Source organism: Xiphophorus maculatus, chromosome 8 (assembly GCF_002775205.1).
Source record: "Xiphophorus maculatus strain JP 163 A chromosome 8, X_maculatus-5.0-male, whole genome shotgun sequence".
NCBI classification, from domain to species: Eukaryota; Metazoa; Chordata; class Actinopteri; order Cyprinodontiformes; family Poeciliidae; genus Xiphophorus; species Xiphophorus maculatus.
Window position 1 is genome coordinate 1,330,983 of NC_036450.1, and position 21,773 is coordinate 1,352,755.

The 21,773-nt window shown below is 46.4% G+C and overlaps 3 protein-coding genes across 4 annotated transcripts; 1 reads left to right on the forward strand and 2 right to left on the reverse strand.

The window, feature by feature from the left end:
• Positions 1–36: 36 nt before the first annotated feature.
• Positions 37–3,963, reverse strand: naif1 (nuclear apoptosis inducing factor 1). Its single transcript, XM_023337992.1, has 3 exons — positions 3,140–3,963; positions 2,182–2,232; positions 37–2,105 (listed from the first exon to the last, which is right to left on the reverse strand). The coding sequence occupies exons 1-3, from the start codon at positions 3,582–3,584 to the stop codon at positions 1,522–1,524; spliced, it is 1,080 nt and encodes a 359-aa protein (XP_023193760.1). The 5' UTR covers positions 3,585–3,963; the 3' UTR covers positions 37–1,521.
• Positions 3,964–4,475: 512 nt separating this feature from the next.
• Positions 4,476–11,970, reverse strand: fpgs (folylpolyglutamate synthase). Of its 2 annotated transcripts, none has more exons than XM_023338749.1 (15): positions 11,792–11,970; positions 9,838–9,966; positions 9,709–9,762; positions 9,511–9,575; positions 8,744–8,858; positions 7,923–8,000; positions 7,756–7,817; positions 7,219–7,321; positions 7,053–7,130; positions 6,832–6,979; positions 6,423–6,506; positions 6,204–6,351; positions 6,054–6,129; positions 5,910–5,976; positions 4,476–5,715 (listed from the first exon to the last, which is right to left on the reverse strand). In XM_023338749.1, the coding sequence occupies exons 1-15, from the start codon at positions 11,939–11,941 to the stop codon at positions 5,342–5,344; spliced, it is 1,731 nt and encodes a 576-aa protein (XP_023194517.1). In that variant the 5' UTR covers positions 11,942–11,970; the 3' UTR covers positions 4,476–5,341. The 2 variants fall into 2 exon arrangements, with proteins under 2 accessions (XP_023194517.1, XP_023194518.1); XM_023338750.1 differs by lacking the exon at positions 11,792–11,970 and adding an exon at positions 11,431–11,785.
• Positions 11,971–13,692: 1,722 nt separating this feature from the next.
• Positions 13,693–16,762, forward strand: cdk9 (cyclin dependent kinase 9). Its single transcript, XM_005809754.3, has 7 exons — positions 13,693–13,772; positions 13,920–14,033; positions 14,823–14,904; positions 14,990–15,080; positions 15,152–15,318; positions 15,392–15,563; positions 15,954–16,762. The coding sequence occupies exons 1-7, from the start codon at positions 13,732–13,734 to the stop codon at positions 16,466–16,468; spliced, it is 1,182 nt and encodes a 393-aa protein (XP_005809811.1). The 5' UTR covers positions 13,693–13,731; the 3' UTR covers positions 16,469–16,762.
• The last annotated feature ends 5,011 nt before the right edge of the window (positions 16,763–21,773 follow it).

The window sequence follows — 21,773 nt, forward strand, 5'->3', positions numbered from 1 at the left end:
TATTTTTTATTTCTCTCATTCTGAACATTTTAGCAAATGTTCATGTTCATGTTTAGAAAATGTAAAGATTAAATTAAAACCAGTTTAAAATTAATTTTTAGGAAAGAAATGCTTATTGATCTGGAAACCAGCGGCGACCCCAAAGAGGGAGCCCAGGGGCCCGGGGCCCTCCTGGAAAATACTGACCAACTAACACAGATACAAATATAAAACTCAATAAATAAATAAATAAATGGAAGAAAACAAAAATATGTTTGTGCCAGAATTAATGTATCATTAAATTTATCAGTAAATTATGTTAATACATGTTGATCATTTTTATAGAAGAATTCATTTACAAATACGTGTAATTATTCGACTATTTTAAAATTATTATATGTATTTTCATCGTTTGATGTTATTTTGGGGTCAGAGGCCGGAAAGTTTCTGAACGCCTGCTGTAGACCCGGGGTTCCCAAACTGGGGGTCGGGCCCCCAGAGGGTCATGAGACACTGGCTGGGGGTCATGAAAGGATTTTCAGAATATTTATGTGACCCCTGAGGTATGGAGGCCCAAATGGACAAAATTTTAAATAATTAAATAAAGGTCACATTAAATGCCTAAATATCCAGTAATATGTACTTTAAATAATAAGATTTCTATAAATAAATTCATTTCAGGATGTTTACAGAAATTGTTGCTCCAGTTACTCTGATCTTCAGGTTTCTTCTTCTTCTGCATCAGGCTGGATGGAGACGTCTGGCGGCCATTTTCCCTCCAGATGTTGACGACTGTCAGCTCCTGCGTCCCCACAGCATGATGCTGCCACCACCATGTCTCAGTGTAGGGACGGCCTGGTTTCCTCCAAACAAACTTTGGAGTTAATGTGCAGAAATTTGAAGGAGATTTTTTAATTAAACTGGAATGAAGCAAAAATGTGAATAACTAACAACCAGCTGGACGCTCCAGAGCAGCAAACTGACAAACCTGTTTCCATAGCAACGCTCACGCTGATGATGTCACTTCCTCCACACAGACATTTTGTTCAGTTTTTAGCTTTAAAAACCAGAATTCAGATTTTATTTATTAAAAATGATTTAATGTCTTCAGACCCAAACAGAACTGCATGAATTAAAAAACACAGTTTGTAGGGACACAGCGCCCCCCAGTGGAGCAACTGCAGCACTGCAGCTTCCTGTCTGTAGCCTGTAAAACCAGGCTGAGCATCAGAACCGGGTCAGAACCGATTGAGAACTGGATCTGGCTCAGTGAGTCTCTTCCAGCGAGTCAGAACCGGGTCAGAGCAGATAAGAAAAAGCTCAGAACCAGGACAGAATTGTGTCTGAACCGGGTCAGAATCGGATCTGGCTCAGTGTGTCTCCTCCAGCGGCTCAGAACCGGGTCTGAACCGGGTCAGAACCAGTTTTGGGCAAGTATGTCTCCTCCAGCAGGTCAGAACTGGGTCTGAACTGGGTCAGAACCAGTTTTGGGTCAGTGAGTCTCCTCCAGCGGGTCAGAACTGGGTCAGAACCGGTTTTGGGTCAGTGTGTCTCCTCCAGCGGATCGGGTTGCTGCGGTGCTGCAGCAGGACTTTTACACCTGCTCTGTTCTTCCTCTGCAGTGCCGACAGGCGGCGCTGCCGTTGCCGCGGGCGCTGTCGTTGCTGTGGGCGCCGCCGTTGACGCGGGCGCCGGCTCCGCCCCGCTCTGCAGGAACTTCCTGAGGTCTTTGAGCGCGGGCCGCAGCATCTGGACCAGCGCCAGCAGCGCGGCCTGCGTCCCCTCCAGCGCCTGCGCCTGCCGCTCCTGCGCCAGCGCCTGCGCCTCCTGGCAGCGCCGCATCACCTGCAGCAGCTCGTTCTGCCCCTCCAGGTGCTGCGCGATCTGGCGGATGTGGACGTTGGTGACGCGCTGCTCCTGCAGCAGGCGCGCCGAGTTCAGGGCGATGCGGCTCTTCAGCTCCTGCGGCTTGGCCTGCGGCGGCGCCGGCGAGGCTAGTGACGGCGCTAGCATCTCCACCGGCGTCTCCACGGCGGCCATCACGGCGGGGGCGGAGTCTCCCACGGCGGCGGCGGTGCAGTACTCCACCACGCCGCCGTCCTCCAGGGCGTGGTACGTGGTTTCAGCTGGAGGCGGACGAGACGGAGAGGTTGAGCTCAGATCTGGACCAGAACCTCAGCAGGTCAGGGACGGGAAACTTACCGGTCAGCGGTTTGGGTTCCTCACAGACGCCCCCTGCTGGTCCTGGAAGAGCTGAACAACATGGAGGACATCAGGTTAAAGCGGTCAGCCGGGTTCTGACATCATCACAGATCCACCAATCAGAGCGTCTCATTCAGATCAACACCAGAGCTCAGAGCTGACATTTTGGTTTTGGCTCAATATTTATAATAGGATTTTAAAGCATTTTAACTTCAGAATGAAAATAAAAATCTGTTGCCGAATTTGGGGAAAAACTGTCAAAGATATATAATACATATATAACAATATAATAATAATAGTAATTATTATTATTGCATTTTTTTCAGTAATTCAGAATCAAATTTCAGTAGAGAAGTTTTTAGATATTTTTTTAACAGTAATGATTTTTTTGTTTAATCTATCCTTAAATTATTTTAACAATCTTTGTTCATGTAAGTTGTCATTTATTGCTTTGTTAACATATGTTTACTTGAATTTATTCCTCTATATATTTGTATTTTTACCTGTTTATAAATTTGTGATAGCCTGTTAACTTAACAAGTCTAATTTTATTTTTAAAACATCGTCTGATCATCTTTTTATTTCTAAGTCTTTTTTCATAATTCATTTAAAATTATTTTTCTTTTTAAATTGCATTTACCAATTTTTTAAAATTCATTTTCAACAATTTCTCCAATGTTTTTCAAACATTTTACTTTTAAATACAATGTACTGAGTGTTATTTGTTGTAATAGTTTTACTAGTTATTTTAATTAATTGTGATAAGTTTTAGATTTTTTACCATCAGTGTATCCATTTAAAAAACTTTTAAATTATTTTTTTTTATGTATTTTCCAATTATTTAAATTAAATTTGTAAAGTTTTTCAATGTATTCATGATTTCCAGTCGCTTGTGTTATTTTTAAATATAATGTCTAAATTATGAGGAGTAGTTGACCTCTGACCCCGTCGTGTTTACCTTCCGTCAGGGTGACGGTGGTCGCGGCGCTCACCGCCACCGGCAGGCTGATCTCCGCCTCCGGGTCCCCGGCCGGTAAGCTGATGATGGTGGCCTCTCCCAGCAGGTTGCAGATCCGCTGCTGCATGGCGGTGAGGATGACCGGGACCGGAGCGCAGTCCGCGGCCGTGCCCTCGATGGCGGCCCGGGCCTGGGCCACCTTCCGGCGGACCTCGGTCTTCATGTCGGACCACTTCTTCTTGACCTCGGGCAGCTCGCGCGGGCAGGTGGTGACGGCGTTCACCTTCTTCAGGATGTCCATCCAGGCGTTGTTCTTGGCCATGTGCGTGACTCCCGCGTTGAAGTGGCTCACCAGAGTCTGCTTCTGCTTCTCTATTTCCTCCACGATGATTTCCACCTCCCGCTCCGAGAAATTCATCTTCCTCTTCTTGGCGGCCGAAGCCATACCTGCGGGAGACGCTCCTGACGGAGGTAAACGTGCGTAATGTACGCAAAAATAGTACGATTTGCTCACTTTATGAGCGCAGCGTAATGGCTTCCAGAATCGGCTTCTTCTTCCTACAAACAACGCTTACGTTAGCCGGGAACGAAGCCCCGCCCACTGCGCGCCTATTGGCTGGGTGACATGTGAGGGCTCATAGTGCTGTGTTCCTATTGGCTAAGGAAGACGCCAGTAAGTTTTCAACAGTTGGGCTGGAGAACAACAAAGCAGGAGCTTCAGCAGCATTTAAACATGATCTGCACAACAAACACGGTAAAAACTTAAAATTAATTTAAAAATTCAGTAGAAAATGAAAAGATTTAAATTCATATTAGCATTGATAACACGATTAAAAGAAAATCTTATTCCTGTATAATAATCATTCAATTAAAAGCTTATCTGGTTCCATCAGAAAATAATACAACAGAGTCACAATAAAGCTAGAATAAAGTCCCATTATTATAACTGTAGCTTGTTTTTTTATGAGTTCGACTTTAAAGGTCATAAAATATCAGTTACTGTGATCAAATCGACTTTTATTGTGAAAACTACCACCAAGTGGAAATGATCAAATTCCATATTTTAAATAAAATATATTTTAATAAATATATTAAAATGCATTACTTCACATCACTTTCACAGTAAAATTAATCCTCCAAAACCTGTATTATGCAAATTAAACATTTATTTTAGACTTAATTACTGAACATACATTTCAGCATCAAACTGTTTATGATCCATTTATTGATTAATAAAAAGATCTAGAGTTTGGGTTTAGTTTCTCTAACTGGCTTCACGGTTTTAAACTCGTTTTTATCATTTTCCAGCTGCAGAAACCCAAACAGGAAGCAGGAAACCATTTTTATTTTTATTTTTTTTATTGGCACCATCATCACCAAATAAATCCATAATTTAAACATTTTCTGACATCTTCATTGCAGTCCGACTCCCAAACGTCTAGAGAGAAATTCATGGAATTAATATATCGATACCAACGTCCTGATTGGATCCGATTCAGACTGAATGAATATTCATTAATCCTGATGCCTGCAGTACCCCTCACCGCCTGCAGGTGTCAGTGTAACCATTTAAATTAAGGCTAATTTAAATCTGATCTGAACCGGATCAGAACCGCAACCATCCTCAGTAGTGTTGAAATCTTTCCCACAGAACCGAAACAAAGTAAAAGAGACAGAAACACAGAGAGACTGACATCATGAAGGCAGAGGTTCTGGTTCTGCTGGGTCCGGTTCTGCAGCGCCGGCCCGTCCAGCAGAGACCAGCAGTTCATGTAAACAAGTTCAGCTTCAAGTGAGACTCAGAAACCCGAGGCCCGGTCCGATCAGAACCGGGCCCTCACACTGAACGGACCCCTGCTGGGGCTCCTCAACGGGTTCTGGTTCTGAAGGTCAGCTGGGTCACGGTTGGTTCGGTTCTGTTAAGTTTAAGACGCAGACCGGGCTGTGATTGGACCGTTGTGACCCAATGGTACCCAGCAGCCAATCACTGATCAGAACCACCTGGAAAGTAAAGAAAGTCCAAAACAACAAGACGACCCGACTGGTGAGAGAGGAGCTTCAGAACCGGGACAGAACCCAGTAATCCACCTGGAAGGTCCAGTTTCACCAAGTCTGGAAGAACTTGGTAATCTGGGTAATCCTCCCAGATTACCCAGATTATCCAGCGTTCCCAGATCACCCAGTGTTCCCAGTGTTCCCAGTCTACCCGTCCTCTGGGTCCAGGTGTTTGAGGACGCCGCCCACCAGGTGCAGGCTGCCGGTCACCAGGATGTGGATGTGAGCTGCGTCCTGAAGCAGCGCGGCCTTGGCGGCCATGCTGGGTGTGACGGGCGGCGCCGTCTGGGCCGGCTCGGTCAGAACCGGGTCTCTTCCCTGGGCGATCCAGCGGAGGGCGCTGAGGATGCAGGGGAACACCAGCGAGTCTGCCTTCCTCTCGGCGAGCGGCGCCGGGCCGTCCCGGATCAGCAGCGGCGCCGCGTACTCGTCTCCGCCGTCGCTAAGGAGACGCCAGCTCCGCTCGTTGTCTAGGCAACAGGTCAGCATGGCCTCCACTGTGACATTGAAGTTCTGCTGGTCTGAGAGGAGACGGGTCCATGTTCAGATATAAACACTAAAGTTCTGCTGGACCAGCCGGTCCAGAACCAGTACCAGAGAAGAACTGAATATCAGCAGATAGACGAGGAACAATACGAGAAGACAGAACTGAACAGTTCCCTGCAGAACTGAACAGTTCCTTAAAGAATTGAACTGTTCGTTCAGTGGCTCTGACCTGCGTTGCCGGTGGCGACGGTTTCGGCGATGTTGGGGCAGAACACGACCAAGTCGAAGTGACACGGCTGGAGGAGAGAGCAGAGGGGCTGCCATTAGTCCACCTGGACCCGGTCCGGTTCTGTCCGACCCGGTTCTGACTCACCAGCAGCAGCTTCAGCATGGCGGCACCGTCCCTCTGGCCGGTGGAGTTGAACAGCAGAACCCGGACCACGGCTCCACTGAAACACAGCAGCAGGTCAACGGGAACAGCTTCACACAGACCGTAGGTCGGTACCGGTCCAGTCTGGCTCACCTGGCGCCGCTCTGGGACTGGGCGGCCTCCTGGAACCACTGGACGCAGGCCTGCATGCTGCGGTGGGTGTGGGCTCCATCCAGGAAGTAGGTCATGGCGCCGCGTCGCAGCGTTTGGTTCCGGCCGGCCCAATGCGTGTCCGCCAGGCCTGGAACCAAACATAGGAACCGTGAGCCGGTGCCAGTTCTACGAGTCCGACCGAACGGTTCCGGGACTCACCTTTCACCATGGCGGCCCCGGGCCGGAAGGAGTCCGCCTGCAATACGGAGCTGCTGTTCGGATCAGGGAGGGCGGGGCTTGAATCTGCAGAAACAGGAAGTCCAAACGGGCTTTTCCACACAGAACCTCTAAACCAGAACCTCTTCACAGAACCTCTAGACCAGAACTTCTCATATAGTTTGGGTGCGGGGTCTTTATGCTCGATAAATTAGCCTCCGGTCACCAGGTGGCAGCAGAGCTCAAACTAACCAGAGAATGTTTTCAGAGCAAGTAAAGCAAAAAAATAAAAAAAATTTAATTGCGGAAATAATTTCATAATTTTATGAGAAAACTAATTTTAATGAGAAAAAACTGTGATGTCATCAAAGTTGATAAAAATTCGATCCTGATGTTAACAGTATTTCCTCACCTGGGCCACACCTCCTCTGCAGCCAGGTGTGGCAGAGCTGCAGGGCCAGCGACGCGTTGGAGCGCTGGTGCTGACCCGCCAGGCCCAGCTGCAGCGCTCCGGACTCCGTCTGGTACCGGTCCAGGTCCGGACAGACCCGCAGCCGACACTGCGACGGCAGACGGGAAGACATGAGGTTGGTGGCCGGCGGCGGCGCCGACCCGCCGGACTCGGACACTCACCTGGATCTCTCTGGCCCGGTCCCTCAGAACCGCCATGGCTTCCTGCGGTTGCCGGACCGTGAAGGCGGGAACGCCCGGCTACACAAACGGGACAAAGATCAGCCCCTGAGTGAAGAACCGGACCTGGAGTCTGGACCTACCTGGACCCGACCAGAACCAGACGCACCTTGAAGATTCCCGCTTTCTGCCAGGCGATCTTCTCGATGGTGTCGCCCAAAATCTGGGTGTGGTCGATTCCCAGAGAGGCGATGCCACAGACCCACGGCCTCCTGGGAACGCACGGGTCAGTGAGCGGCTGGAGCACGACACCAGAACCAGAACCCAAAACAAAACAAGAACCCAACACCAGAACCCGACAGAACCAGGAACTAAACCAGAACCAGAACCCAACATCTTCACTGTCCCAATACTTTCTACCCAAGAAGCTGGACAGAGCTACGCTAAGCTATGCTAAGCTAAACTATGCCAAGTAACACCAAGCTAAGCTATACGAGGCTAAGCTACGCTAAACTACACTAAGCTAACCTATGCATCAAACTCTAGAACTCAACAACAGAATCAAACATCTAGCCTGTCCTGATACTAACAGGCGCTAAGCTACGCTACACAAAGCTAAATGAAACTAAGCTAATATTTCCCTCTGCTTGGGACGGATGGCTTCCAGCCTTAAAGTGACGGCGTCCACCTTTAAACAGAGTCCCACCTGACAACGTTGGTACAGTCATACGCTCCTCCGATCCCGACTTCGATGATGGCCAAGTCCACCTGAACGAAAGCAGAAAGCAGCCAATCAGGTGCAGCGTTGGGAAGCAGCCAATTAGATGCAGCGATGGGAAACAGCCAATCACACGCTGCGTGGCGGGAGCTCACCTTCTCCTGGAGGAAGATGTGGAACGCCAAGATGGTGAGGAACCGGAAGTACGCTGGCATCGTCCCTCCATGAGCCTCCTGAGGTCAGAGGTCAGAATCAACTTACTAAGGAAATGACAAGCAGGACTTCAAGCCCGCACCATCAACCCTCCACCACCGTGCCTCTGGCATAACAAACTGTTTTGATGGGATTTTGGCCGTATTTCACAGCATCTTTGACTGTTTCTTCAGTCTTACTGAGCTGTAGCCATTTTCACCTGGAGGAAGTGTAAACATTGAGTTTGGGGGCGTGGCCAGCAACAGCTCATTTGCATAAAAAGAGCTGAAAATAACTGAAAAAATGCAGAACAGAGGAGGTGAAACCTGATGATCTGAGTTTGTTAAAAACAATGAAATGAACATGTTCAGTAACCATAGAGACCAATCCTAACCTGGATTAAAGGAATCGTAAGAGGTCACCTTTAACCAGATGTATGGCAAAATGGTGATTTTTGGCCCTTTGGGTTTGCCATACATGACACACAGTCACCATCAAAACTCAAAGTGAGGCCTGAACGTCTCCAATAAGCCAGCCTGTGGAGTCACATGGAGGTCACATGGAGGTCACGCTCTGCCCCACACCAGCACACTCATTAACTGGTTCCTCCTCCTGGAACTGGGCCCAGTGCAGAGCAGACCGGACCAATCGGACCGTTTGATTCTGATCTGCTGGTCAAACACTAAAAACTCTGACTTTTTCTCTGGTCTGTAAACGCATCATCCAACAGCTCTGATTGTGAGTTTATTGGCCGGGTTCTAGTTCTGGTTCTGGTCGGCCTCACCTTGGTCTCATCCAGCCGTCCGTAAACCTGCCAGAAGTATTTGGTGAAAAGCTCGTTGCTGATTGGCCGGCCGTCGATGCGGATCCTCTCCCTCACCTGGACCAGGTGGGGCGAGCTGCAGGAAACAGGAAGTCAGAGCAGAACGTCGTCCAATCAGACGCCTTCTCTCAACCAAAACGTTAACCTGCTTCACCGAAACCTGGACTGGAAACCAGTTTAAACTGGTTTACCGGTTTAAACTGGTTCTGCCACAGCTGTGAACCCAAACGGTTCCGAAGAACCTCTGGAGTCAGTGTGAAGCCCGGCGGTGGCAGCATCATGCTGTGGGCAGCGTTACTCTAAATCTGGTTCATTTGCAGTAAAACCTGAATAAACTAATAAATAAATAATATAAAGCAAATAAACTGATAAATTGTTAAATTAATCTATGAAGAAAGAAAAATACATTTATAAACAACCTGTTAAATAAAATAAATAGAATGATGAACTAAATGATAAATTAAGTAAATATATTGACAAAAATTGCTAAACTAAGTCAAAAAATAAAAAATATAAATAAATAAGTACATAAATGTATAAATAAAATTGAAAAGTAAAAACCTGATAAACTTCAATAAAATTATTGATCAAATTAATAAAAATTTAAAATGTAAAAAACGTTAAATGTTTCTTTATATTTGACAATTATTTGAAAACAATAAAATATTTTTATGCTGTTAAAGTCGATTCGTTCTGAACCAGGACCGGACTCACCGGACCGGACTCACCTGTAGAACCCGGTCCGGAAGCCGTAGGTTCTGAGGATCCGCTCCGTGAACGCGCAGGTGGATCCCTGGAAGACAGAGCAGCTGGGGTCAGAGGTCAGAGCGGCTGGGGTCAGAGGTCAGAGCGGCTGGGGTCAGAGGTCTAACTCGTGTTCCAGGTGCTTGCATCAGGTCGGCGTACCGGCCCTTTAAGAGCCTCACCTTGCCCTTGGTCCCCGTGATGTGGATGATGTTGAGGTGATCCAGCTGCTCCACCTGAAAAGCACACAGAGGGTCAGCCTGAAGCAGCAGAGCAGGTTCAGGTTCTGGTTCTGGTTCTGGCGGACCCACCGTGAGCCCGGCCCGCTCCAGGAAGCCCGGCATGGACAGCAGCTGCTGCCGGGGGTCTCTCTGCCCGCTGCGGGCCTGCTGCAGGACGCTGGCGTTGCTCTGCAGCGTGTTCAGGGTCCAGATGGCGTCCTGCAACAGGAAGTAGGTCTGATGACGTCCTGACCCGGAACACAGGCAGAACCAACGACCCGAACCCAACATGCAGCAGAGCTGAACCTGAACTAACCCACTGGCTCAGCCACTGGTGGTGGCAGCATCATGCTGGGGAGCAGGGCTGGAGCTGAACCCGGTTAGCAGCAGAGACGGTTTAGTTCGTCTGAGATCCTGTGCGACTCTTACCGAAATTTCCCACGCTCATTGAAGGCAGCACTGGCAAAAGCAGCGCAGGCTGTGAAGTTCTGCTAAGCTAAAGCTAACTGGTCTGGTTGTCTGTCTGGGAGGAGAGACGTTAGATGGACCCGAATCGTTTAGGACTAAAATCTGTTTCCATGGTAACAGCATTCCTCAACAGGTGTGTTTCTGTCGGCTGGTTAATTCATGTTGGTGAACTTTGTGCCGCATCAAAGTCCAGAGGAGGGAATGAAGCACAACCAGCTGCTGCTGCCAACAACACAGGAGGGAACATTTTGTCACCAGCAGGTTCTGGTGCCGCTGACCGAAACCCAAACCGGTTCTGATCATATGAACACAATCGATGCTGCGCGTCGCCGTGACGCTCAGAGCGGCAGGTTCAAGGATTTGGCAGAAAAAACAGAAACTCTGAGTTCAAATTAATATCTACACTTATTAATGTGCGCCAGACCTGCTGTGTTTAACTATGAGTGAGTTTTAATTTAGTCGTCATATTCAAAGTATTTAAACACATTAATGCTTGAATATTAATGTTTCTGTAACCATCTGGGTTCCCAGGAATAGATACGTTACTGAAAAATAAACTTAATGTATGAAACTTAAGACCTTGAAACTGTTTATAATAATTTCCAGGTCTTTGGGCAGGAAATTGTTCATTAAAGAGAAAATAAACAGTTGAAGTAAAAGGTTTGTTAAAATATTGTGTTACTTTAAGAACCAGCAGTATTGTGTGTGTAGTGACTGTAGTGCTGCTTATATACATTTATATTCAGTTACACTAAATAACTAACACTGCTGAGTCCAGGAAGGGAACCAGTGACCCGTTTTAGATTTTAAATAACGTTTAAAATGTTAAATATGCAAATGGTAGAGGTCACCTCAGTACTCTGACATACATGTGAGCCAAGCCAGGAAATTATCCCACGTTTCCACGTTTGGCAGACGGAGCTCAGGGTTTTACTAAACTTAAATCGAATCATCGTCCTGTTTTCACTGACACACGTTAAGTTGCTTCCAGAATCTAACGGATCCAAACCAAATGTAAACACACCTGAGCAGAATGAACAGCCAGGTGTCCCACTAAAACCAACGTTTCAGCAGGTGATGTGCTGAAACGGTTCAGCATTAATTTGGCTCAGTTCATCACAGTTCTGAACCGGCTCTTAGTGCTGAACTGGTTCGCCCTCCTGGCTCAGTTCAAGGCCGATTCATGCGTTAAAGTGGCCTAGTCAAAGTGCATACCTGACTCCAGCTCAGAATCTGTGAGTGTTGCAGCTACATCCAGTCTGACTGCGCTGCAGATGCTTTAGTCTGAAAACTGGACCGAGAGGTCCAATCAGAACCGGTTCTGCAGTAGCACCTCCTTCTACTGCTCAGGACCGGGAGTCCACATGTCCAGCTGTACTTTGACCCAGTGGACCGCGGCACCAGTCGGCCTCCATTAGCTCTCCGCTGTTCTCCCAGTATCTCTAACTGGGCCCATGTTTTCTCTTCAACCCGGTGCGAAGTTACGGTTCGGTTCAAACTTATCAAACTGCCGCTGGCCGAGCTAACGGGCTAGCAGCGCCTGGAGGCGCCGCGCCGCGCAGCGCCGCCTCCCTACCTGGTACTCCATGCCGGGGAAGTGAGGAGCCGCCTGGGTGCTGTGGTTCCGGACGGCCCAGCTCGCCAACCTGAACACCGAGTCCCGCTCACTGCACGAGGCGCCAAACGCCGAGTGCCGCTGCAGCACGCGCAGCAGACACGCCATCATGAGGCGGAGGGAGTCACAGGAAGCCACGACCAAATATGGGAGGGCCCTTTCAGATGCGTGATGACGTCCAGAGACGCCCTTCTACTGTTTTAATTTATTTTCTGGAATAAAGAAAAAAAAAAAAAAGTTTATTTTCTGGATGTAAGCGCGTTACAGCCAAAATATGAACCATAAAATATAAAATATATTATGGTTTTCCTTTTCTCTTTTTGTATAAATGTTCAAAAATACCTAATAAACATTATATATATATATATATATATATATATATATATATATATATATATATATATATATATATATATATATATATATATATATATATATATAGGAACAGGAACAGGCCCTAAACACCAGAGCAATAGAGGCCCAGATATACCACACCAGACAAGACCCAAGGTGCAGGTTGTGCAAGGAGGCCCCTGAGACAGTCCAGCACATAACAGCAGGGTGCAAGATACTGGCAGGGAAAGCGTACATGGAACGACATAACCAAGTTGCAGGCATAGTGTGCAGAATATGGACTGGAAACCCCGAGATCAAAGTGGGAAACACCCCCAAAGGTGGCGGAGAACGCCAGAGCTAAGATCCTGTGGGACTTCCAGATCCAGACAGACAAAATGGTAATGGCGAACCAACCAGACATTGTCGTAGTGGATAAACAACAGAGGAAAGCCGTTGTGATAGATGTAGCAATACCAAGCGACTGCAACATCAGGAAAAAGGAGCACGAGAAACTAGAGAAATACCAGGGCCTCAGGGAGGAACTGGAGAGGGCCTGGAAGGTGAAGACCACAGTGGTGCCTGTGGTCATCGGGGCCCTCGGGGCAGTCACCCCCAAACTGGACCAATGGCTACAACAGATCCCAGGAACAACATCAGACATCTCAGTCCAGAAATGTGCAGTCCTTGGCACAGCCAAGATACTGCGCAGAACCCTCAAGCTCCCAGGCCTCTGGTAGAGGACCCGAGCTCAGAGGATAAGAACCACCCGCGGTGGGTGAGAAGGGAAATTTTTTATATATATATATATATATATATATATATATATATATATATATATATATATATATATATATATATATATATATATATATATATATATATATATATATATATATATATATATATATATATATATATATGTGTGTGTGTGTGTGTGTTCAAACTGAACAGATTTACAAAATATTGATTTAAAAATGTAAAATAAAAGGTTGACAGTTTAGTAAATAAATAACTTCACAAAAATATGATGAATAAATAATACAAAAATAATATATATAATCATTTAAAATGTACATTTTAAATAACAGTGATAGAGTAAATGAGAAAAATTGATTAAAATAAATTAAAAATTGCTAATCAGATCTGTTAAATAAATCAAAAGAATAAAAATATGCATAAAGTAATGGATGCAATTCCTAAAATTATTTAATTAAACAACAGAATTATCAGTAAGGAAGGCAAAAAATGTTAATTAATAGGTTAAATGATTAATGGATAAATTCACCAAATAAATAGATAATTAGATTTTTTTTTAATTAATGTAAACATTTTTCTGAAACAATATGTAGAATACTTTAAGAAGCTTTATTAATTATAACAATTTAAAGGACTAACTTCTTACTATGAAAAAACTGAATTCAAAACAGTAACGGGTCGCTCAAGAAAAATAGACAGTAACACAGGTTGTAGTTGCAGCCTGTCTCCAGCTGGTGGCGGTAGGGCTCCGGGTTTTTATTTGATCATCCGCTAGATCAAACCGAAGAAGAGCCACTTCCGGTGCCAAAATGCAGCGAGAGAAAACAAGCAACGCCACCGCGGCTGAAAAGTGAGAATTTCTCTCATTTTCTCTCTATAATGTTCTTCAGTTCTTGTTCTGGCTCGTTAATGGAGCTGTTTGTGTCGCGCCCAGCTCTCTGTTCAGCCAAAAAGGCTCCAGATTGAGGTGAAAAACGGCTTTTATTTCCCTCCGCAGGCCCGACCGGGAGGCCGCCATCATGTCCAAATACTACGACGGAGTGGAGTTCCCGTTTTGCGACGAGTTCTCCAAGTATGAGAAGATGGCCAAGATCGGACAGGGAACCTTTGGGTGAGGAACATGATCAGCTTTTAATTGTTGGCTTCAGAAAATGATTGGAATCAGCTTCCGAACCAGAACCCAAAGGCCCAGTTCCAGCGGGGTTGTTGCTGTTTCTTCTTGGTCTCCAAAAAGACAAACAGGAAAATATCAACAAAGCTGCTGTAGAAACAAGAGGTCTCACTCCGCATTAACTGTCTGATACTCGCAGTGCGTAGAGGATCCAGACATTTTACTAACGTAAAAAGTCTGATGTGGTGAAAGTAACAGTCAGTTGATGTTAATCAGCTTTCTGTTAATCAGTCCAGTCGGACCTGGACTGGGTGGTTCTGCCTTCAGCCTGGGTTCTTTAAAAACCTGGAATCAGGTCTGGAAGCATAAAAATACCAACCTGAAGGTGTTTTATATCTGACCTGAGCTGCTGCTTTATTATTGTTATTGTCATTATTATTATTATTATTCTACACTGAATAAGTCTGTTAAATGCCACGGTGGAGTATTTAACAGACTTTAGTGATTTTTCTGATCATATTTGCTACATGTCAGGAATAAAAGCTCTATTAAAAGTTCCAGTGATGATAAATAGATTTTTAATAAATCTGTATTTGTCTCAGGCTTGGCTGGACTTTATAATGGTCTTAAAGGGGCGGTAGTCCAGGCCACAGATTTAATTTTTAACAGAGTTCATATAAAACTCATACCCCACATCAGGTGAGCTGTGTTCATATTTTCCTGGAGGTTCTGTAGAACCTTCCCGTCTGGACTCAGGATCATCTGTGATTGTTTGCTTCTGTCTGACAGGGAAGTGTTCAAGGCCAAGCACCGGCAGACCGGGAAGAAGGTCGCTCTGAAGAAGGTTCTGATGGAGAACGAGAAGGAAGGGGTGAGAAACCGGATTCTGACCCGGGTTCTACTGGGTTCTACTGACCTGAAATGAGTTCTGACCCGTTTTAACCCGGTTCCTCCAGTTCCCCATCACGGCTCTGAGGGAGATCAAGATCCTGCAGCTGCTGAAGCACGAGAACGTGGTGAACCTGATCGAGATCTGCAGAACCAAAGGTTGGTCCTCCAGGTCTGGTACCGGCCCGACCCGCTTTCAGAGCTCTCACGGTTCCGTGTGTTTGACCCAGCGACCCAGTTCAACCGCTACAAGGGCTCCATCTACCTGGTGTTTGACTTCTGCGAACACGACCTGGCCGGCCTGCTGAGCAACGCCAACGTCAAGTTCACTCTGGCCGAGATCAAGAAGGTGATGCAGATGCTGCTCAACGGCCTCTACTACATCCACCGGAACAAGGTGAGCCCGGTCCGGCCCGGTTCTGCTTCTGGTTCTGGAGCTGACGTCTGCTAACGTTCTGGTTCTGCCTCAGATTCTGCACAGAGACATGAAGGCGGCCAACGTCCTGATCACCAGAGACGGAGTCCTGAAGCTGGCCGACTTCGGCCTGGCCCGGGCCTTCAGCCTGGCCAAGAACAGCCAGGGGAACCGCTACACCAACCGGGTCGTCACGCTGTGGTACCGGCCGCCGGAGCTGCTGCTGGGTGAGAAACTACATGCTGGTTCTGGTTCCTAATAATTTCAGCATCTGTCCTCCATACAGAAATATTTATTGTTGTGGTGAAAAACTGGATTAAATGCCAGGTTTTGATGTATTGAGTGTATAGAAACAGCAGGGGGAGCTGTTTCTGTATTTAGTGTTAGTCCAGCAGGGGGAGCTGTTTCTGTATTTAGTGTTTGTCCAGCAGGGGGAGCTGTTTCTGTATTTAGTGTTTGTCCAGCAGGGGGAGCTGTTTCTGTATTTAGTGTTTGTCCAGCAGGGGGAGCTGTTTCTGTATTTAGTGTTTGTCCAGCAGGGGGAGCTGTTTCTGTATTTAGTGTTTGTCCAGCAGGGGGAGCTGTGTTTGCTGACTCTCTGGCTGTTTCCCCTCCAGGCGAGCGGGACTACGGGCCGCCCATCGACCTGTGGGGGGCGGGCTGCATCATGGCGGAGATGTGGACCCGCAGCCCCATCATGCAGGGCAACACGGAGCAGCACCAGCTGACCCTGATCAGCCAGCTGTGCGGCTCCATCACGGCCGAGGCCTGGCCCGCCGTGGACAAGAAGTACGAGTTGTACCAGAAGATGGAGCTGCCCAAGGGCCAGAAGAGGAAGGTGAAGGACCGGCTAAAGGCCTACGTCAAGGACGCGTACGCTCTGGACCTGATCGACAAGCTGCTGGTTCTGGACCCGGCTCAGCGGGTCGACAGCGACGACGCCCTCAACCACGACTTCTTCTGGTCCGACCCAATGCCGTCCGACCTCAAGAACATGCTGTCCACGCACAACACGTCCATGTTCGAGTACCTGGCCCCGCCCCGGCGCAGGGGCCACATGCCGCAGCAGCAGCCCAACCAGAACCGGAACCCGGCCACCACCAGCCAGACCGAGTTTGACCGGGTCTTCTAGCCAGATCCGGAACCACACAGACACTCTTACTGACATTTCCTGCAGGATCGTTTACGTTTACTTTCAGGACGTTTGGGTTGACCCGGAGTTCTGCTGACGTTTGGGTTGACCCGGTTCTGGACCGGTCCGTCGTTTAGTTTAACGATCCTGTTCGGTCCAGAAGGGAAACCGCTCTTGGTTCTGATCGGTTCCAGCTGGGCCTGCCTCAGGTTATTTATAAGAACGAGTCAAACGAGTTCTGAGCGGTCCACTGGGCCGGAACCACACACTAATAAAATGTGTTTTTTTCATGAACTCGTTTGTCATTTTGTTTGAGGGTCAGGAGGAACCAAAGAGGAACCAAGGAGGAATATTCTGGACCTGAAACCGGGTCTATGATGCTGCAGTGGCGCCGCCTGGCCTCTAGATGGCAGCAGATAACTTTAGGAAACCAGCAGAACTGAACGTTCATTTATTTCAGTGGTTTAATATTAAAATACAGTTTGTAGGCAGGTACACAGATTAAATAAACTTTAATAATGCTGCCTCCTCACAACTTTACAATTGTTTTTATTTTGTTATTGAAATGGTAAAATGTGACTCAAATGTTGGAATATGAAGAAGAACTCCCAAATACTGCAAACTATAAACCAGTTCAACTATCCACCAGTTCAATGGCAGCATCATTTAATCATTTTAGTTCTTGACGTCCCGATGCTCAGCGGCCCAGTCCGTCACCACACCGGAAGTCAAAGCAACCTGTGAACTCCTGCACAGCTTATCAAGAAACAGCTTTCGTCCAATGTGGCTTTAATTCAGTGATTCCGGTGTGAAAATGCTCGCAGTGCTGTGGGTCAGTGGAAACATTTCGCTGAGGAAAGAAGATGGAGACGATAAGAAGCACAGGGACCGGCGGCTGCTCTGTTCACAGATTCACAGCCAACATTGTTTACAAGGTAAGAAGATTAACGGTCATAAACCTCACTGGTGAGTAAAACTAGTGAGATGCAACCAAATTATTATCCATTAGGAAAATGTACTTCACCATGTGGGAAGGGAAATATGTCGGTAAATAATTAGCGGCATTATACCAATATTAATATCGATTAGCTGCTCTAATACCAATATTATTATTGGTTTGTGGCCCAACTCTCCATATGCTGTCGCTGTTCACCATGAAGACCAGCAGTGGCGGCTAACAGCAGTTAGCTGTTTACTGAGCTAACTGTTAGCCTGCTGTACCAGTAGAAGAGTTCAGCTGAATAGAAACATGTTTGTCTAAATATTTTAATTCCTGCTGAAAGTCTTTGTTGTTTAATAAAAATAATCGCTATGACAACCGCTGACCACCACTTTGATCTGAACCTCAGCCCAACAGCTGGACGTCTCAGAGGAAGTTTTCCTTCTGGGAACTTTTTCCTGACAGCAGGATTCCTGCCCTCCGGCCTCAGATGGATGTCTCCTACCTGAGCTGGTAGTCGTGGTAACACCTCAGGCTCTCCTCCCTCCCCGCGCCGCGGCGTCCCTGGATGATGGATTGCTGTTTTAGTTCCAGAACGGCTCGGCTGTCAGTCCGGCTGAAGAGGAGGCAGCGTGCGGCGACAGGATGACAACAACAAGCAGCAGAAATTAGAAAGCAATCCAACGGACAGATGGGCCTGTGAGCCGCAGCCACCTGCATGCTAATGGACCTGCGGCTGATGACGCCGCCACCGGGACGGGTTGGCGGTCCAAACAGGAGGAATGTAGAACCAAACGGACTGAACTCACTGCAGTTCAGAGTTGGAGGTGATTAAAAGCAGGTCAGTGTGACATCACACAGACCTGGAGGAGAAACACAGAGAAGTTTGAATCCAGACCAGAATTATGACTCAAAGCAGATCTGAACAGACGTTTCATTTCAAGGAAGAATCTGAATTAAGGCTCTAATTCAAACCCAGAGAAGGAAACTCTTCTTCTGTGGTTTCAGGTAAACAAAGTAAAACTTCTGCAATCTGGATCCAACTGGAAAACATTTTATTCCCATTAGTTTGTTAATTGAAGGTTTTATTTTTGCAGCATCTTTTCTGCTGCATTGTTTCTGTTCTGGAGTTTGCATCATTCATTTGGATATTTTCTGTTTGCGTCTGTCAGCCACCGTAGAATACAAATGCATGCCACACTTTTCAGATTTCTGTGGATGGAGACATTAGCGTGAGCTGAGCTGGACGTCGTGTTGCTCTGCAGCTTGTTGTGTTTCTGCTGCTTCTCCAGGTGTTTGCAGACAAACTTTCTGGATTTTCTTCTTCTGCATTTGGAAAGCTGCGGGGCAGAGGCAGCCAGGCGAGGCCGAAGAGTCCTCCTCCTCTTCCTCGTCACCTCCAGCCAGCGGCGCTGTGTGTGTGTGTGTGTGTGTGTGAGTGAGAGAGAGAGAGAGAGAGAGAGAGAGAGAGAGCGGGTCCCGTCAGTCAGCGAGGCGGCCATCTGCGTGCCTGCGTGAGGCGGGAGCCAGCTGCAGGCGGCCGCTGCCAGCAGACATTAGGGAAGCAGCAGGGTGTCATTAAGGCGCCTCCATGATTGATTAACCGTAAACCTGCAGCAGGAGAGTCCCGCCACACACACACACACACACACACACACACACACACACACACACACACACACACACACACACACACACACACACACACACACACACACACACTCAGAGAGAGGGGGAGGGAGCCCCCTGCTGATCTGACAGTGTAACTGCATTAGCCGCCCAGTAGGAGCAGGATGAACCAGCGCAGTCAGGGTCCATTAGGACATTAGGAGCGCAGCAGCAGCCGGCGGCTCGGCCCAACCGCTCCAACAGAACCACAGGACCAGTTTCACCAGAACATCCAGAAAACCAGACTCTGAAGAGACAGTAAACTTTATTCATGAAGATCGAAACAGACTGAAGGTCCAAACTGAAGGTTCGCTTCCCTTCGGTTCCGGCTACATTACCGTCTACTGCAGGAAACTCAGGATGAATCATTTCTGCTCTTCTGAGGACTGAAGGTTGTGGCTGCTCTGCCTTATGGTGGCTAACGATGCTAACATGCAGGAAACGGATAAAAACGCTGCAAAAACATGAAGGATGCAAACGGCAAAACTCACACAAGCTCCCCCTAGTGGTCTGGAGGACGGCTGTTCGGTGGAGCGAGTTCTGAGGTTTTTGGTGTTTGTGTTAGTTTGTCTTGAAGTTTGCATTATTCATGAGTTTGCTGAACATTTGGCCCTCTGAGCCACCGTACTTCCCACCTCTAGTTGCTCCACTGAATGAAGAATAAACATGTTTTAACTATAAATGGATCACAAACACAATTCAAGTCAAAGTGAGACCTCCTGTTTTTACAGCAGCTTTGTGGTTCCAGGAGATCAACTGATTGGATCGTTTCAGTTAGAGGAAAATTATTTTCATAAAACGATCAATTTTCTTAAAAACTCACAGCAATGACAACAGAAACCGATTATTTCTGATCAATTAGATTATTTCTGATCAATTAGATTATTTCTGATCAATTAGATTATTTCTGATGTGATAACATCAATGTTGGTGCTGCTTCCTGTTTGAACTGGACCAGCTGTAATGAGCCACAACATCCCATAATTATCTCTGTTGTTCTCATATTAGCGCTGCATCCATCCATCCATCCATCCATCCATCCATCCATCCATCCATCCATCCATCATCACGATTCATTTTTCACATCTTCTCCTGTAATTTACCGATAAACTCAATAATCTGAGCAGATTATCGGCTCCAGACTCTGAGGATGAACTCATGTCAGAATATGAGGCGAGTTGAACGTAAACCCAGAGATGATGATGATGATGATGATGATGATGATGATGATGATGATGATGATGATGATGATGATGATGGCTGGTGTTAGCATGCGGCGGCGCTCAGCCTCCCGCTGCTCTGATGAAACGTTTAGAGGAGACGCATCCATCACTGCGGAGCCGTCATGGCGCCGCGTGTCGGATCGCTCCCAGGAATCCGGTTTAGCGCGGAGAGGCGACTTCCTGCGCAGCTTAATGACCCGTTTCCTGCCGCAGGCTGGAGGAGGACCGGGGGCTCACGGAGAGCCCGGCGTGACCCGACACACTCTGCTCAACACAAACACAGGAGCATCAATGGAGTCTGTTAAAGTCTGAGGAAGCAGTAAAATATTGATCCATCAGTTATCAGTCACTTTTTAACTGATAACTGCGTTTCTATGACGACGCATCATGGATCTGATCTACAGACGAGACTTTAGTAATTATTAGACTTTATATTTATATTTATATTATATTTACATTTACATTTCAGCTCAAAGACATTGAATAAGATCACAAGAATAATGTCGTTGGGCTGTGATTAGCACCGCTAACCAAAAGGTTAGCACTGCTAAATGAATAGTTAGCACTGCTTACCATAAAGCACCAACCATGCTAATTAGTTCCAAGCGCTATACCAACACGGTATTTAGGGGACGCTAATGCTAAAGTGCTATAGTAACAGAATTTAAAGAAAGCTAACATTAAAGCACTATACTTACATAGTAATTAGCAAAAGCTAATGCTAAAGTGTTGCATCAGTGTAGTATTTAGATGAAGCTAATGCTAAAACGCTACGCTAGGGCATAATATAAAGGAAGCTAACATTAAAACATTATACCCACATAGTATTTAGATAAAGCTAATGCTAAAGGGCTACGTTACGCCATGTTGCCCACCATGAGGTTTTGAAATGATTCATATACCTGAATTTTTCATGTATTTTTAAATGAACACCCTGGTTTTAGAATTTATCCAGTAAAATTGATTTAGGGTGAGCTACGTGTGAAACATGTTTTTAAAGTTATCAAAGCGCTAAGCTAAACATTAGTGGCAACTGGAACAAAATGTTAAAATTACTTCCCTTTATAACTATTATTTCATTTTATTCTTTCAGTGTTTCCAAACGTTCTCCAGTTAAATTATTATTCAATATTTACCTAAATAAATGGAGTTTTGCTTAAAGTTGAATTACATAAAAAAGAGAATAAAATGTTATTTTACTACCTAAATTTAATGAAATAATATTTCCATATTAAGACTTTTAGCCACTTCCATTCACTGCCTCTATAAATAACTGATTTAATTTATCCAACTGTCTGAACTGCTGATAAAATCCAAGATGGCCGCCCGCTGGTTTTAGTTTTTGTCTTTATTGATCCAAACAGGTTGAAGCTGGTCTGATCCGTTAGCCTAGCTCCATGCTAAGCTAACAGCCACATTCAGACATGATTTCATCCTGTCACCATATTCACATGTTGTTCACATTTTCTCCTCC